Raw genomic sequence first — 17120 nt, 5'->3', positions numbered from 1 at the left:
GCATGGGCATAGTGTGCATGTAACATACTAGTCTTGGAAGGAGCATGGGCAGGCGTGGTAACACTGTTTGAAGGCATAAAGAGGTGAACAGTGGTAGCCTCTGTGGTATATATCCATCTCTCCTCAACATTCAGTTTAGATACCTGGACTGAGTATTTCTGATGCCATTTGACTTGCTGATGTTCAGTAGGTCCATCTGTAACTTAACCCATTACAGACTTGTGATGACTCCAGGCATTTCTGAGCTACATCTTACTAATGCCTCTAGGTGTCGAACACTGGTTGTTCATATTTGCATTAATATTCCAAAACCATGCTATAAACAGTGTAATAAAATATTTTATCTTAAAGCTTACGTGATGGCAAATAGAAACATAAATGTATTTATGTTTCTCTCTGTCTAATACAGCTAAAGAGATTCTGAATATTAGTTGTATACTATTTATTTGTATTGTAATTGTTTTCTAAATATATCAACATTTAAGTGACACCGACAGAACTACTAAACCTCATACAAAGGCACACAGTTGAAGAAAATGCTGCTGGCAGCATGTGTCTTGTCCGAACGTCGTTCTCTCATATACAGCAAGCTTTGTCCGAATGTTCTCTCATGTACAGCAAGCTGCTTATATAACATTACAAAAAAGTTCATCTTTACTGTGTTTATTGTAGCTTAAAAAAGCCAGTTTAGACCTAGAGTCAAATGATTGCTACCACTATGTAGAGTACTTTTTGCTGACTAATTTGCCATTTACAGTTTTCTAGAAACATATATGTTCCACAGATACGAACATTCATTTGAACTGTGAGGCAATAAATTCATTGTTTAAAGGCTCAGGCCACACCCATTGGAAGTTAAAAGTACAAACTCAAAAGAGCTCCCCTGGGGGTAAATGAGATAATCGTTGTTGTAATTGCAAAGCCCCCTTGCTTGTCTATTCTCCTACACGTTAATACTGTTGGCATACACATTTATGTATGAGTATTTGTACAGCCTCTGCTTTTGTAAGCAAATGGAGGACAAATAGGAATGGGTCTTTCATGGCTCAAAAAGTGAGAGACGGGTCACCTAGAAGCATCTGGTAGGCTACTGGCATAAACAGAGTTGCTGTAATATATAGGGGTAGTTGAAGGATTTCAGGCCTTTAGTTTTTTATCTAAAAATTGCTAAGATGACATACGAATGCTGAAGGTATTACCCTGAAAGTAAAAGGGTCAGGTAGAAGTACTACTTCTGTGTTACTCCACAGCTTGCCTGAATCTTTCAGTGTAATGGAATTTCCATGTTTACCACGAGTAGTTTCTGCCTCTAATGTTGCTTCACCAGATATTCAGTGATTCCTCAGCATAATGAAGGCAGACATCAGTGCTGCAGATACCATACTATATTCAGGTAAGATTTCCCAGCAAAACTGCCTTGGGAGTGTTACTGTTTATATGGTACAATATGTGGCTATACTATGGAGACATTCAGCTCTTAGTATGTGGATGATTAAGCTATGGTTCTGTCAGGCCTTAATCCCTCTCAAATGACCTGACTCAGAGTATATGCTGTGTAAACCTGAATACATCCGGCCTTTTTTATATTTTTTTCCTGCTTTCTGTTCTTGTTGACAATCACCCTCTGCCCCTCTGATCATGCCCATGCATGTCCTATCATTGAGGCATAAAATGGTCAAACAAGGTGTCATTTTGCAAGCAGCCTTGAAGGATTTTCTGATTTCTGGTTCTAGCCTCACCCTTAGTGGTTGACATTATGCATTCGCGCATTGGCAAGGGCCTGCGTCATCTTCCTGTCTGTATACACATGCTCCCCATACCTCCATTATGAAGACTACCAAGCAAAAAAGACTTGAAAGGCAAACTACACATGCACAGCCTATAACACTGTATTCCATACATGTGTAGGTGCTGACACTGCAGCAGGTCAAAGTGCTTCACTCCCATTCAGGACAAGTGAACACATGCTGGCCATTCACTCAATCTGTCACTGGTGCCTTCAGCATCAGGGTTGTTAGTTAATCCTATATACTCTGCTTCCTGAGGTTGTGACTTGTATTAATATAACTTGCATTACCATAAAGTAAAAACTATGCCCCAAGTTTGACATGACATGCTTGGGTAAAGGAAATTTTGCACACACACACACACACACACACACACACACACACACACACACACACACACACACACACACACACACACACACACACACACACCTTACCTCAGCCTGTATAAAAGCGGAGCTTCCTTCCAGATCAGTGCAGCCTGTATAAAAGCGGAGCTTCCTTCCAGATCAGTGCAGCCTGTATAAAAGCGGAGCTTCCTTCCAGATCAGTGCAGCCTGTATAAAAGCGGAGCTTCCTTCCAGATCAGTGCAGCCTGTATAAAAGCGGAGCTTCCTTCCAGACCAGCGCAGCCACTAAATTTGTCTGCTAATTTTGTTTGCTATACCTACAGAGTCCGAGTGGGTGGTGAAATTTTGGATAAATCTACAAAACTACTGGGTGTTATTTCTTAGTTAATGTTACCCAGAAGGACTTATTATTACTGTTTTTAAAGTTCTGAAGCTACCTTAAGTCTACAGCACTAAGCATAAAGTGTTCTTCTGTGACATTTAAATAAAGCTCCAAAATAATCCACATAAATTTTGGTCTACCCTAAAAATACTCTTGCAATTCGGTCAGCAATCAACGCCAATCCCATTAGTGGCTAATATTCAAGATAGTATAGCTACCCAATTTAATTCATTCTTTAGTACCGCAATACTTTCTCTTTCTAAACACACCTGCAACTCCCCACTAACTCTCTCTACTCTCCCTGCTCCTCCTAAAGAAACTAAGGATGCTTTTTACTTCAAGCTGATCCAAACTAACACTATAAAAAAGCTACCTGATTAACTTAAACCAACCGGTCTTGGCTACATTTCCCACACTCAGCATAACAAAATGGAACCACACACACACACACACACACACACACACACACACACACACACACACACACACACACACACACACACACACCTTACCTCAGCCTGCATAAAAACAGAGCTTCCTTCCAGCACAGCCTGCATAAGAATGGAGCTTCCTTCCAGATCAGCACAGACTGCATAAAAAAATGGAGCTTCCTTCCAGTACATGAACATCTCAGCCTGCATAAAACAGAGCTTCCTTTCTGTGCACTTTTGTATTTGAATGTTAGCATGCAATGCAGGCATGGGTACTATAGGTCTTACTGCTGTAAAAGTGGGGGGGTGCACTCCCTCCCCCTCACTCTATGGTTCCGGCGCCCATGCGTGGTTGGTGAATTGTGCTTTTAATTACGGAAGTAGGGGAGGGCGCAATGCTACAGCTGAAAAGTGGAGAGAAGTAAAGTTTAAGTTAACTCAATTCGCGCCCTTTATGATGTCGGCTTTTACGGCGCCCTAGGCGGTCACCTAGTTCACCTATGCCTATGGCCGGACGTGGTATAACACACACTGTTATAAAAGTCACATTTACTGCTAGTGTCCTACTACTAATCAATGTCTTATGCCGACTGATACCCTTAGTATAACACACACACTGTTATAAAAATCACATTTACTGCTAGTGTCCTACTACTTATCAATGTCTACACACTGTTATAAAAGTCACATTTACTGCTAGTGTCCTACTACTTATCAATGTCGTATGCAGACCGTCACCTTTAGTATAACACATACTGTTACAAAAGTCACATTTACTGCTAGTGTCCTACTACTTATCAATGTCTTATGCAGACTGTCACCTTTAGTATAACACACACTGTTACAAAAGTCACACAACCTCACCTTTTCACACAGGTTTGGGCATGGCTAGGGTGAGGAGTGATTAATGTTCATTATGAAAATCTGCTACAGAAGCCAGAATCTATTAAAAATAATGTATGGAGAGTGCCTTCTGTGTGGAGTCCACATGTCCTACCCTCGGTCGCATGGCCTCCAAAAGTCATGGAGGTTGCTGAAGGTTGGGTGTTGGCGTGGCAACTCGGCACCATAAAAAAATCTACTGCCAATCATTAGTGGACTGGAGTTCCGCTGTGGTGACCCCTAACCGGGAAAAGCCAAAAAGACAAACAACATTTTACTTATATTTGCTAAATCAAAACTGCAACCTTCAGAGAAAACATGAATACCTCATAGCAAAGGTTGTGTGGATGTTCGTCGTCTCCCATTGCTGCAGTCCTGACTAGTGGGTACTCCGCTGCCCTCCATCGGCCCGAATACCAAAGGGCTAGATATGGCGTCGGTCATGGCGCTCGAGACTGACGTGGTGTCAGTATAAATGCGCATGACCGACACCATAACTTTAGTCTTTCTTGCCGCATGGTCCTGAGCAGAAGCAGAATTTGCAAGTGCCGTTCGGCGTTCTGGAATTGTCGGTTTTCGAGTTTCAGACCGGAGACCAAGTTGGGCTAAGTACCCCATTGGGGACATTTTCTTTTTTGTCTTTTTCTTGTCTCAGTATTGTCGGATGTCAGTAAAGTTAATAACTGTATTTCTTGTGGAAACAGATTCCTCATAGGGATTACCATTCACTCTGCATTCCTTGTTTAGGGCCTGAGCACGGCGTTGTTGGGTGTCGCTTTTGTGCTACTTTTAATAAGCGTACTATTAAACGTCGGTTGGACTGTGCTAGGCTGGTGTTTGGTAAATGTTGTAATTACAACATGCCGTCGGATTCTCCGACGACTGGCTCTTCTAAGAAGCGCAGAGAAAAGTCTTTGCGGTCCAAGCAGGATGAGGCGTCCGCTCCGGACGTCAGTCCTGTAGAACCACTGGCTGCTTCAGTGGCTCTTTCTGACAGTGTGCCTGAGTGTCAAGGGGAGCCTTTGTTACTACAAGGGGTGGCTTCTCCTTTGTTAGGCCAGGTTGAGGGTGCTCCTCTGTTGTCTGTGGCTCCCTCCCCTCGTAGGGTGGTTAAGCCTCCTCCTTCTCTAGGCAGAGGCCAGTCTAAGTCTAAATCTGCCCCTGCGGGTGCTTTTCCCCAGGGTCCAGCTCCTAGGAAGCACATGTTGAAGATGGCTGAGGATTTGATTACTTTAATTAGGGGTTCCATGCCTCCCCCTCAGAAGAGGCCCAGGGTAGAGACGGAGTTGGAGGGTTTGGTTCAGTCTTCCATTGAGTCAGATTCCTCTGTGGAAGACCTTCAGGATTTCCCTCCCTATTCTGATTCGGAAGCTGAGGATGCTTCTCCTCTCGTCCCCTCCAGAAGATTTTTCTTTCTCTGAAACTTTGCATTCCATGAGGGAACATTTCAAATGGGAGGCCAGGATTATTCTGATTCTCGTAAAAGGCTGAGAGAATTTTTGTTTTTGCCTCAGCACAGGCCCTTGGCTATTCCTCCTGTACTGGATGTTGTTCAGGATGTGTTTTCTGAGGCTGCCCTTAACCCAGATTCTCTGCCTCCTGCCCCTGTTAAACCAGATAGATACTACAGGGTTCTGGAAGCTCACAAGTACTTGTTTAAGAGCCCTAGAGCTGATCCTGAAACTATTTCTCAAGGCCCCAAGGGCGTTAAGGCCTCTGTGGTTAAGAATCCAGTTCCTCTGGACAAAGATGCTAGGGCCCTGGATAGGTGGGGTAAAAAACTGTATTCCTCTTCTACTTTGGCTATGAGGGCTTTGAATTGTCAGTTTCATATGCTCAAGTATCAGAATTTTTTGTTAAGTCAATTGAAATGTAAAGTGGATGCTTTAGCTGAAGGTATTGACTGTAAGGAGCTTCAGGATTTAGTGCATGCTTCAGACCAGGTTGGGAAGCATTCTCTGCAGTGTGGTTTTGATGCTTTACAAGCTTCTTCCAGGGTGGCTGCTACTAGTTCTGTTGTTCGCAGACATGCCTGGCTTAAAGGTCAGTCCTTGTCGGAGCATGTTAAAGCTCGTATTATGGATGCTCCTTTGCAGTCTGATGTTCTTTTGGCCCTCCTGTGGAATTAGTTTTGAAAAAAATGGAGGAAAAAGCTAAATCTATGCAGACAGTTAAGGAATTTTTACAGGTTCAGCCTCCTAAGTTCAATAGGAATTGGCCTGCTAAGGGATGGTCTTTTCCCTCTTGGATTTTCATTCTAGAGGCAAGTCGAGGCATGGTAGAGGTAGGGCTTCCTTTCAGGGCCCTGTTACTTCTAGGTCTTTCAGTTCCTCTACCCTTCTGCTGGGAGGGCAAGGGTCAGTCCTTTCGGAAGCAGACCCAATGACCTGTGTCTTGGCTGCCGGACTCTGCTTTGCTGGCAGCTCCTCTGGGCGGAAAACTGGGACTTTTCAACGGGAATTGGCATTTGGTTACCCAGGACAAATGGGTATTGGACATTGTAACTCGAGGCTACAAATTTTATTTTCACACTTTCCCGCCTTTCAACGGTATGCCGGATGTGCCTCATCAGCAAAAATTGGAAGCACAGGCACAGGTTTCTTCTCTGCTCCAGTTGGGAGCAATACAGGAAGTTCCTTCTGCGGAAAGGGGCACAGGGTTTTATTCCCGTCTTTTCTTAGTGCCAAAGAAGGGCAATACTTGGAGGCCCATTCTGGATTTATCCATTCTAAACACCTTTCTAGAAATTCGAAATTCAAGATGTTAACACTGCAACAGCTGTTGCCTATGCTGGGCAGGGATCACTGGATGGTGACTTTGGATCTCAAGGAGGCCTATCTCCACATTCCTATCAGGCCCAGTTGCAGGAAATTCCTGAGGTTTCGGACTGGGAATTTGCATTATCAGTTCTCTGCATTGCCCTTTGGCTTGTCTACTGCGCCCAGGGTATTCACGAAAGTCCTGGCTCCAGTAATAGCTTTTCTCAGACTACGGGGAATTCAGATTTATCCTTATCTGGACGATTGTTTGATACTGGCTCAAGACAAGCACGAACTACTTCGACATCTGCAATGTGTGATGACAGTTTTCAGATGCCTGGGGTATTCTGTGAACGAAATAAAGTCCAGTCTAGTACCCTCACGAGAGATGTGTTTTCTGGGTGTGAGTCTGAATACAGCGACTCAGATGGCATTTCTTACCCCGGACAAACAAAGAAATCTTCACCAGTACTTCCTACAGCTATCAGTCCTGTCCAGGCTGACTGCAAGGACAGTCCTTCAAGCCTTGGGGTTCATGGCATCTTGCATTCTAGTACTTCCCAATGCCAAACTGCATATGAGGAAGCTACAATGGTATCTCAAAAGCGTTTGGACTCAACACAGCCACGATTTGGACACTGTCATTCGGATTCTTCCTTGCATCCAGAAGGAATTTGTGTGGTGGGCTCAGGAATGTCACCTAAACAAGGGACTCTCTGTGACCCAACCAGAGGCAAGTCAGATATTAACGACAGGCGCCTCGGAGTCAGCCTGGGGTGCTCATTTCAAAGGAAAATGGATTCAAGACCTTTGGCCCCCGGAGTTGCTTCACTTGCATATCAATATGAAGGAGATGCTGGCAGTTCAATTTGCCTTAAAAGCAGTCAAGGATCTGCTTCGCCCGGGACTAGTGTTGATTCGAACAGACAACACAACTGTCATGTGGTACATCAACAAGGAGGGGGGAACTCATTCTTACCCTCTTTGCAGACAAGCAATGCTGTTATGGGAAACTGCTTTGGATCTGCACATCACTCTTAGAGCACAGTTTCTGCCAGGGGAACAAAATTCGTTAGCAGATGTTCTGAGCAGACAAATGGTGGATCCTCACGAATGGAAGTTGGATCCTCAGGTGTTTCGTCAGTTGACCATGGCTTGGGGAACTCCAGACATAGATCTGTTCGCTTCTCCTCTGAATTTCCAACTACCTCTGTTTTGCACAAGGCTGTTTCATCTGAAAGCCTGGAAAATAGATGCACTATCCTTCAGTTGGAGCAACCTTCACGTGTATGCCTTTCCTCCTCTGCCTCTTCTTCCAAAAGTCCTGTTGAAAGTCAGGAGGGACAAACCGTGCATGATCCTTATAGCACCGGATTGGCCTCGTCAGCATTGGTACCCTCTGTTGAGGAGTTTAATTCAGGGGCCCCTTGGCCATTACCACGGATTCCTCACTTATTGTCTCAAGAAAACAATCATTTTCTCAATGTCAGGGTGCGATCCCTACACCTGACAGCCTGGCACATTCAGTTTTAGAGAATGAGGGCCTTCAGCTCCCTCAACAAGTTTTGGATGTTCTTTTGGAAGCCAGGCGTCCTAGTACTCGAAAAGTTTATGCTGATAAATGGAAGAGATTTTTTCTTTGGAGTTCAGCTAAAGGCTTTGATGTCACATTGCCTGATTTGAGTTGTACATTGCAATATTTGACTATGTTATTGGACAAGGGTTTGTCTTTCTCTTCTATTAAAGTGCATGCTGCAGCTATTTCTGCTCACTATGATGGTGACCCTCCTTTATTTTCACATCCATTGCTTAAACAGTTTCTTAGAGGGCAAAGAATATAAGACCCCCACGGAGGGCTCCTACTCCTACTTGGGATCTTAATTTTGTTTTGGAGAAGCTGACTCTGCCTCCTTTTGAACCTGCAGCTACGGCTGACTTGAAGTTGTTGTCTTGGAAGACTGCTTTTTTGTTGGCTGTTACTTCTGCTAGAAGGGTATCTGAATTACAGGCTCTCATGGCAGTGGAACCTTTTCTGATTTTTCACAGGGACAGAGTTTCCTTGCGTACTAATCCTACTTTTCTGCCTAAAGTGGTTTCTAATGTGGCATTGAACCAGTCTATACATTTGCCTACTTTTTATGCTAACCCCCAAACTGAAGGGGAAAAAGTTTTGCATTCTTTGGATGTACATAGGCAGTTACGATATTATTTGTTCAGAACCAAAGAGTTCAGAAGTTCTCATCAGTTGTTTGTTTTGTTTGCTGTGACTTCCCGTGGAAAAGCTGTCTCGAAACAAACTATTTCAAGTGGATTGGCCATTGTATTGCTTTTTGTTATTCTCATCATGGTGAAGAAGTTCCAGTTGGGATCAGGCCTCATTCTACTAGGGCTACGGCCACATCTACTGCTTTTTAAGAGGGTAGCTACTAAAGACATTCTAGAGGCAGCTACCTGGAGTTCTGTACATACCTTTACAAAGCATTATCATTTGCCTCTTTATTCTAAGTCTAGGGCTGGGTTTGCCACTGCAGTCTTACAGGGCATGTCTGCAGCTCCTCAGGATATTTAGTTGTCCGACCTCCCTTTTTGTTTTTTCCGTTGCTCTGGGATTCTACCCACTAGTCAGGACTGCAGCAATGGGAGATGACGAACATAGTACAGTTTTGTACCTACCATAAATGTAGATGTTCGAGGATCTCCATTGCTGCAGTCCAATTTTCCCTCCCTCCTTCCCCCTTTTTCTTTTTAGATTGGGGTTTTTGGGTGGTGTTCTTTTTTTTTAGCATTCTGACATCTGAGGCAAGAAAGACTAAAGTTATGGTGTCGGTCATGCGCATTTATACTGACACCACGTCAGTCTCGAGCGCCATGACCGACGCCATATCTAGCCCTTTGGTATTCGGGCCGATGGAGGGCAGCGGAGTACCCACTAGTCAGGACTGCAGCAATGGAGATCCTCGAACATCTACATTTATGGTAGGTACAAAACTGTACTTTTCTCCATTCACCAATGGCCTTTGCTAATACCTGTATGTTTGGGTACGGTAATGGGAATGCCTTCAATGCATGGATTACAGATTTGGGCTGGGTTTACTATAGGGTAATGGGAATGCCTTCAGTGCATGGATTACAGATTTCAGCTGGGTCTGCTATAGGGTAATGGGAATGCCTTCAATGCATGGATTGCAGATTTCAGCTGGGTCTGCTATAGGGTAATGGGAATGCCTTCAATGCATGGAGGACACATTTGGGCTGGGTTTGCTGCTGCACAATGCAGTACATCTTTATGACAATTTCTGTCCAAAAAACAGCTGTACTCAGCCATGTCACAATCCCAGATAAAGTCGAAGCATGGTATGCCCTCAGTAGCTCTGAGTTCACAAAAGGGCTTCCCAAATTCTAGTATTACTCTCCCCAACTACTAATGTCTCCTAACTCCCCTGCCATATCCTGCCCCGACTCTCATTACGTTACAGCATTTCCACCATGATATAAACATGAAATATAACCTTATGAATGGTAAACTTTACATTTTCTCTCATAATTATTGCTAAATCTATTAATTACTGGTTTCTCTCTTATTTTGTTTATGAATTATTTTACCAAGCCAGTACCTGCAAACTGTCAGTTGTGATCAGTGTACCACCATGGTAGTCAAATACAAAATAAAAAATAATGTCATGGTTATCCAGTTTTGATTGGCATAACCTGCCTGTGGTAAACACATCGTATTGGGATAGTTTTTCAATTCATAATATGAAATTTTTAACCTTCCCACTGTGTCAGCTACCACCTTGTCAGCTGCAAAATTCTGTGCTGGCAAGAACAACTTCCTCTAATCTCTTCCTCTATGCTCTCTGGCCATGAATTTTTTTTCTTAACATCTAAAAAGAGGTCAGAACTACATAACTCAAGAATAGCAAAAATCTTTGTACTGTCAATGTGTGCCTGAAATTTGGAATTTCACCTCTACAGTAGTTATAGATGTTAACTAAGCAATGCAACCTCTATCTAATACAGGGATCATTTTTACTTCAAGCTATTCATCATGCAGTGTCCCTTACCTTATACACACTGACTGCCTCATTCAGTAACACAAATCTGTGGCAGGAATGTTTAGGAACACACAGGACACAAACAAAGGCCTCATCTTCCTGGCAGAACAACTCCAGTCTCCGTCTGTGCTCCCCACAGCACTGCTCTGTTCTCCCATTTGTAGCACACAGATTCTGCATGTTTTCTTTCTCCCTGCAGTCTTTTTCCTCACTTGTGGGCTCCAGTTTCAGCCTCAAAGGTATATGACACCTACAGACAGCAGTCAATCCATTGAATAACTCCTGACAGGAAAGTTTTGGTATTTTTTATCATAATCTATTAACAATAAGCATGATATACCGATGTCCACAATCAAAATGACTAGAATTCTAGGCAAGCTGAGCACATTGCACTCCTATGCATAAACCCAGTTTACATACTGCAAAATACAAGCTCACTCATTAGTTACTTTTTAGTTTCATTTTCACACAACAGGAAGTAAGTGACTGTAAAAGGAAGAGCCTCCATTTAAAGGGGCAGTGTACCAATTAGCACATGTAAATCTTGACAATTAGCCCACTCTGTGTGTCCTTTCATTTAAACACACACATACACATATATATATAGTTTTTTTTTTTATTCAGTTACATTCAGCTTTGAAGATCAATAACAAACTGTCACTCAGATGTAAACTACATAAGACATTTTAAGGAAACTCAAATAAATGAAAACAGATACATTTTGTATAATCTTCAAACTGTTTCTGATATTTACTCCTACTGCTTTTATTTGTTTTGTTTTTTTACTTAGTGGATAAGTGGGCTGGAAGCAGTGACCATTCTCAGCCATTTAACCATGACCAAAATTCCAGAATGTTACTTTTTTTTAAGCAGGTAGTTGGATTGGCTGAAGTGTTTTTTCTTCATCCACATCCTAAAGTTTTACAAATGGTTCAAGACACTCTTACTGTACTTATTCAGTAGACTAAACATTAACAAAAGACATTAGGTTATGGTCCTTATTTGAGCAGTTATGTACTGTGGAAAAAAAAAAAACGTGAACAATGGGAAATGTCCTAAGATTTTAGGGCAAAAACTGTTTTCTGACTTTCCCTTAATTACTGCTTAAAACATTTTTTTTTTAATTTAACACCACCTAATATGATGTGATACAACAGGAGCAGGTGAAATTCTGCAAGTGTGAGCTTCTATTTTGCACAAAATATGAAGTCCAGTCCTTTGCACCAGTTGTGGGAACGTTCTGCTCTCCAAAATTACACATTTATGTAAAAAATATCACACTATGGGCATCTGAAGAGGCGGCAAACTAATTATGTAGATATTCATTAAACACAAGAAGGACATGTATGTTGGAAGTTAATGTGGCATCTGTCATTTACATTACTATACAGGTAATGCCAGCAGTAATTTACATTACTACACAGAGAGTGCCTGCAGTAATATACATTACTATACAGGTAATGCCAGCAGTGATTTACATCACTACACAGAGAGTGCCTGCAGTAATATACATTACTATAGAGGTAATGCCAGCAGTGATTTACATTATTATTTTATTTATTTATTTCCAGTTTGATGACCGGGGATGTCCACTGGGCTCAGGGAGCCCGTTTTCAGTGGAGGCCCGGGGAGAAAAGCTCCATGTTACAAAGTTTGGATAAAGATACAATATAGAAAAGAAGAACAATTTACAATTATGTTTCATGCTAGAGAGTAGGTGTAATTTCTTAGGTACATGTTACCTCTATTAGATACAGACACAATATTATTAATGAACAATTTACAGTTACATTTCATGTTAGAAAGCAGGTGTAAATTCTTAGGTACATGGTACAAATTTGATATTTACAATATGTACATGTGTGTGGTAACCTATAGATGTTAAGTTGTCATTCTCGCCTTCATTCTTGCTGGATGGGTTCGGAGCCAACCCTCGGCTCCGACTCGGCCTATACTATAGCTCGAGAGCTATTTTTACCGGCTCGAGGCAGCCCTATATCCCACAATACCATGCGCTAACTCCCGATCTCGTTTGCCGCTTCGCTGCGAGGTTGCCTTTTTTTACCGGCTCAGGTCAGTAAAAGAAAATTTTTTCAATAGAGCTATTTTACCAGATATTTTTCCTACCTTAGGTCCTTAGTGATAGTTTTATTTATTACAGCCCTTTTGTAGCCCTTCTTCCCCTCCTTTTAGTTAATTTTTATAATCTGGCCTACGGGCTTTAGCTTAGTTTCCCCCAACCCTTAGAGTGTGTGTGTGTGGGTGTTTTTAGTCAGTCCCTTTAACTCCCTTCTGGGTATAAGTTGAGTGACTGTGTGGGCTGACTGTGTTTTCTGTATTTAGGACTATGTCCAAAGATGCTAAGGTCTCGGGATTCAAGAAGTGTGACTTGTGCTGTCAGAAAATGTCTCTGACAGACGGTCACACTTCTTGCATCTACTGCTTGGGGCCTTTACACCTGCAGGACTCTTGTTCCGTCTGCCACGGATTTAGTTCAAGAGTCCTGCAGGAGCATCGTAATAAGCTCATCTTGAGGGGCTTATTGAAGCCCGATGACTCCCCGTCCAAGTCTGGCTCGGGGAAGTCTTCTAAAACCGCCAAACCCTCGGCTCCAGCTTCTGAGTCGAGGACTGGTGTAACTGAGATGGCTCCGACATCGGTTCCAATCGGATCCGAAGCGAGCAAGGTCGTATCCGCTCCAAAACCTGCATCAGAGCCGACTCCAGCGCGCAAGTGCTCTAGATCCCCTCGCTAGAATCTGTCCGATCGGCTCCGAGATCACCACTCCTATCGGAGCGGAGTCATAGGACTCATTCATCCAGGTCATCCAGTCTTTCCGACCATGATATTGAGAGGGTGGTCAGTAGACTCATAAAATCTCAGGCCCTAGCCCAAATGCTCCAAAGCCCGTCTCACCAGACTGTGGCTCTCTCGGTACCGCCATTGATTCCTCCCCCGACTCACCATTCGAGTTCGGAGCCGGAGTTTGTCGGAACCGTAACCTTGCCCACGTCGGAGCCGATACTTCCACCTTCGGCTCCGGCGTCGTTGGCTCTGACTTCTTCATTGGTTCCATCCGTGGAGAGGTCCGGGCGCCGGGACTCCATTGTCGGCTCAGAGGGGGCGAGTGACATCAGACCCTTGTCCAACCCCGCTCTCCCTCTCGGAGCTTCGGCTCTGATTAGTTCGGCCCCGACATCATTCTCGGAGCCTTCTCTGTCGGTGCCGGGAGCGGTTCGGGTCTCTTCGGAGCCAGGACTGCCTTTGGTACCTGATAGGGGAGCCTTCGAAGTGATGAGGAGCGTGCTGGACCCAGTGTCCACTCCAAGGTTAAGTTCTGCAGCTCCTCCCTCTACAGTGCCTGTTACGGTCTCTGGCCATCCTCCTGCATCTGACAGCAGAGATCCAAAGCGTAGGGTACCCACCTTGGGTGTCTCCTCCTCTTCCGAGGCCTCCCCTGAAACTTCAGGGGAACCCCCTAGGAAAAAAAAGTGCAAGAGGAAGCACATAGACTCCCCCGAGTCTGTCACATCAGACACCGACTTGGTTGAGTCGGAAGGTTTCCCGAGATCCCCCTCTGAGGATGTCTCTTTTTCAGACATCCTAGAGATCCTGAAACAGAGGGGAAATTGGTCCACTCTCAAACCCTCCGAGGACGAGTCGGTTTACCTTGATGCTTTTGGATCTCGTCCTTCCACCTCCTGGGTGTCTCCCCCTTTCGACCCACTAATGGAAGTAGTGGCCAGAAAGGCGTGGGCAGCTCCTGACTCAATGGAACCTACCCTAGGAGGCCCTCTAAATTTATTTCTGCCCCGGAGGACAAATCCTTTCTGACCAAAGGTGTTTCAGTAGATGCTATGGTGGTAGCAGCAGCCACTAAGAAGGAATTAGCTGATCCTTCTGTACCTGTTCATCCTCCTAACAAAGAGTCCAGGACCATGGACAGGTATGGTAAGCGGACATTTGCTTCAGCGACCTTCGCCATGCGGTCACTGAACTATTTATGTCATTTCACCCACCTTCAGAGAGATTTGCTCAAAGAGCAGGGTGAAACCATACAAGATCCTTTTGCTGCAGGTTATCAGGACAAGATTAACTCCCAGCTGGCTACCCTGAATTCCATTGTCAACTCCTCCATGTGGCTTATCTCCTACGCAGCCGATGGAGCGAGTAGGGCCGCAGGCTCAGGTGTTGCGTTGAGATGTCATGCTTGGATGCGACTCTGTAACTTTGCCGATCCCTTCAAGGCGTCCTTCACCAACACCCCCTTTGATGGTTCAGAATTGTTTGGACCTCAGGTGAAGAATACCCTCACCAGATGCAAGCAAGATGGTAAGACTCTCTCTGCCGTGGGAGTCCACTTTTCCACACCTTCTAGACCTTATCCTAAGGGCCAGAAGGGTGGAAAGATGTGGTTCCGCAAACCACAGGGATTCGTGCCTACTGCACGTGGTGAATTTCCCCCCAGAGGCAGAGGGGGGAACAATAACAGACGCCGCCCCAGGGGCAGAGGGGGTCCACAGAACCAGGGTTCCAGGGAATCTTCCCCTGACCAACCCTTTCAGCATCCCTGAGAAGCTGCCCGACTGTCCGCCTTCGGAGGCAGTCGGGGAAAGATTATCTCTGTACCCAGAAGCCTGGCAATCCCTCTCCCAAGACAAATGGGTACAGTCGATCATATCCGAGGGTTACAAAATTCCCTTCATTTCCCCTCCGGTCCAAGTGCCAAGACCCCTACCAGATGCACCACCCAGAGAAAAGGGGTCAGGCACAGCTAGAAATAAAAAAGCTGTTAGAAGAAAGAGTCATCCAGGCAGTCCCAGCAGATCAGCTAGGATCCGGAGTCTACTCCAGATTTTTTTGGTACCAAAAAAAACAGGAGACAGGAGACCCATTTTGGACCTCAGCAGATTGAACAACTCTGTACAAAAGACAAAATTTTGGATGGTAACACTGCAGTCCAGTCTACCCTTTTTGGGCAGAGACAACTGGATGTGCTCGTTAGACCTCCAGGACGTGTACTATCATATAAGGATACACAGGCACTCCAGGAGGTTTCTCCACTTCCGGCTAGGAGCCAGTCATTATCAATTCAGAACCCTGCCCTTTGGTCTCACCACAGCCTCCCAGGAGTTCACCAAATGCTTGGCAGTGGTCATGGCTCACCTGAGACAAAAAGGATTCCAGGTGTTGCCATATTTAGATGACTGGCTCATTTCCGCTACCACCAAGCAGCATCTTGTAATGGCCAGGGATTACACTATTCAACTTTGCAGCAATCTAGGTATTTCTATATATTTTGCAAAATCCTCCTTGTCGCCTTGTCAATGTATAAACGTCATAGGCGCCGTGTTAAACACCACAGAAATGTCTGCAACATTACCACCTCAGAGAGAGACAGACATACGGCGGAATGTTTAGTTTCTGTTTCAGTCCAACAGAGTTCAAGTCAAGTTAGTGCTGAAAACGTTAGGCCTCATGGCAGTGGCGATCCTTCTCCTCCCATTAGCCCGCTTCCACATGAGAATCCTTCAGTGGATGCTGTTTTCTCAGTGGTCCTTTCAACAGCTCCCAATGACTCACAACATCTTCATAACCCCATCATGCAAAAAACATCTCTCCTGGTGGATGGTTTCTCCTCAGCTCCTTTAGGGCAGACCCTTTGTCCCCCCACCCCAGTTGCCATGGTCAAAACAGATGCCTCCCTGATCGAGTGGGGGGGGCACTATCAGGGCAGGACTGTCCAGGGCACATGGCAACAATTAGAATGCCACCTGCACATAAATGTCCTGGAGATGAGAGCGGTGCTTTTAACGTTGCAAGCCTTTCAGGACTCTCTTCCCACAGGGACTATAGCAATTCAAATGGACAATATGTCTGTGGTGTGGTACTTAAACAAGCAGGGCGGAACAAAGTCCTACCCCCTATGTCGAGAAGCACTCAGACTTTGGCAATGGGCGATTTCCTCTCAACGGTTTCTGATAGCAATGCACATCCCCGGGAAGTCCAATGTCATAGCGGACAGATTGAGCAGAACAATCCTCATGCCTCATGAGTGGTCTCTAAATCAAGCGGTAGCATACAGAATATTTCAGAAGTGGGGCCAGCCTTGCTGCGATCTTTTCACAACCCCTCAAAACAGCAAGTGCCTCGACTTCTTCACACTCTTCCCTCTACCAGGCCATCCCCCCAGAGACGCTCTTGTTCACGATTGGCCCCGGGGTCTTCTATATGCCTTTCCCCCCTTACTGTTGATTCCGCAATTAATTCAGAAAGCAACCGCATTGAGATCCAAAATGATCCTCATTGCTCCGTATTGGCCTCGACAAGTATGGTTTCTGTTCCTGCACAGTTATCTACTGGAACAGCCTTGGCATCTGGAACCCCTTCCGGATCTGTTGACCCATCTAACGGGCAAGCTGCATCAGTCTCTTCATTCCCACAACCTCACAGCTTGGTTGCTCCACTTCCAGC

At 44.7% G+C, this 17120-nt stretch overlaps 1 protein-coding gene across 2 annotated transcripts in view; it reads right to left on the bottom strand.

Moving 5' to 3' along the window:
- LOC122813950 (zinc finger protein 883-like) overlaps positions 1–11115 on the bottom strand; it is an 846666-nt gene extending 835551 nt beyond the window's left edge. For both annotated transcript variants that reach the window (XM_044086495.1, XM_044086494.1), the window contains exon 1: positions 10656–11115. In XM_044086495.1, coding sequence (XP_043942430.1) covers positions 10656–10826 — 171 coding nt within the window. In that variant the 5' untranslated portion in view covers positions 10827–11115. The remainder of the gene's footprint in view (positions 1–10655) is intronic.
- Between the last annotated feature and the right edge of the window lie 6005 nt (positions 11116–17120).

Source organism: Protopterus annectens, chromosome 10.part0 (genome assembly GCF_019279795.1).
Source record: "Protopterus annectens isolate FY-2018-M chromosome 10.part0, PAN1.0, whole genome shotgun sequence".
NCBI lineage: Eukaryota > Metazoa > Chordata > Ceratodontiformes > Protopteridae > Protopterus > Protopterus annectens.
Note: the sequence above shows the minus strand (reverse complement) of the source record. Positions and strands in the feature narration are given on the sequence as shown.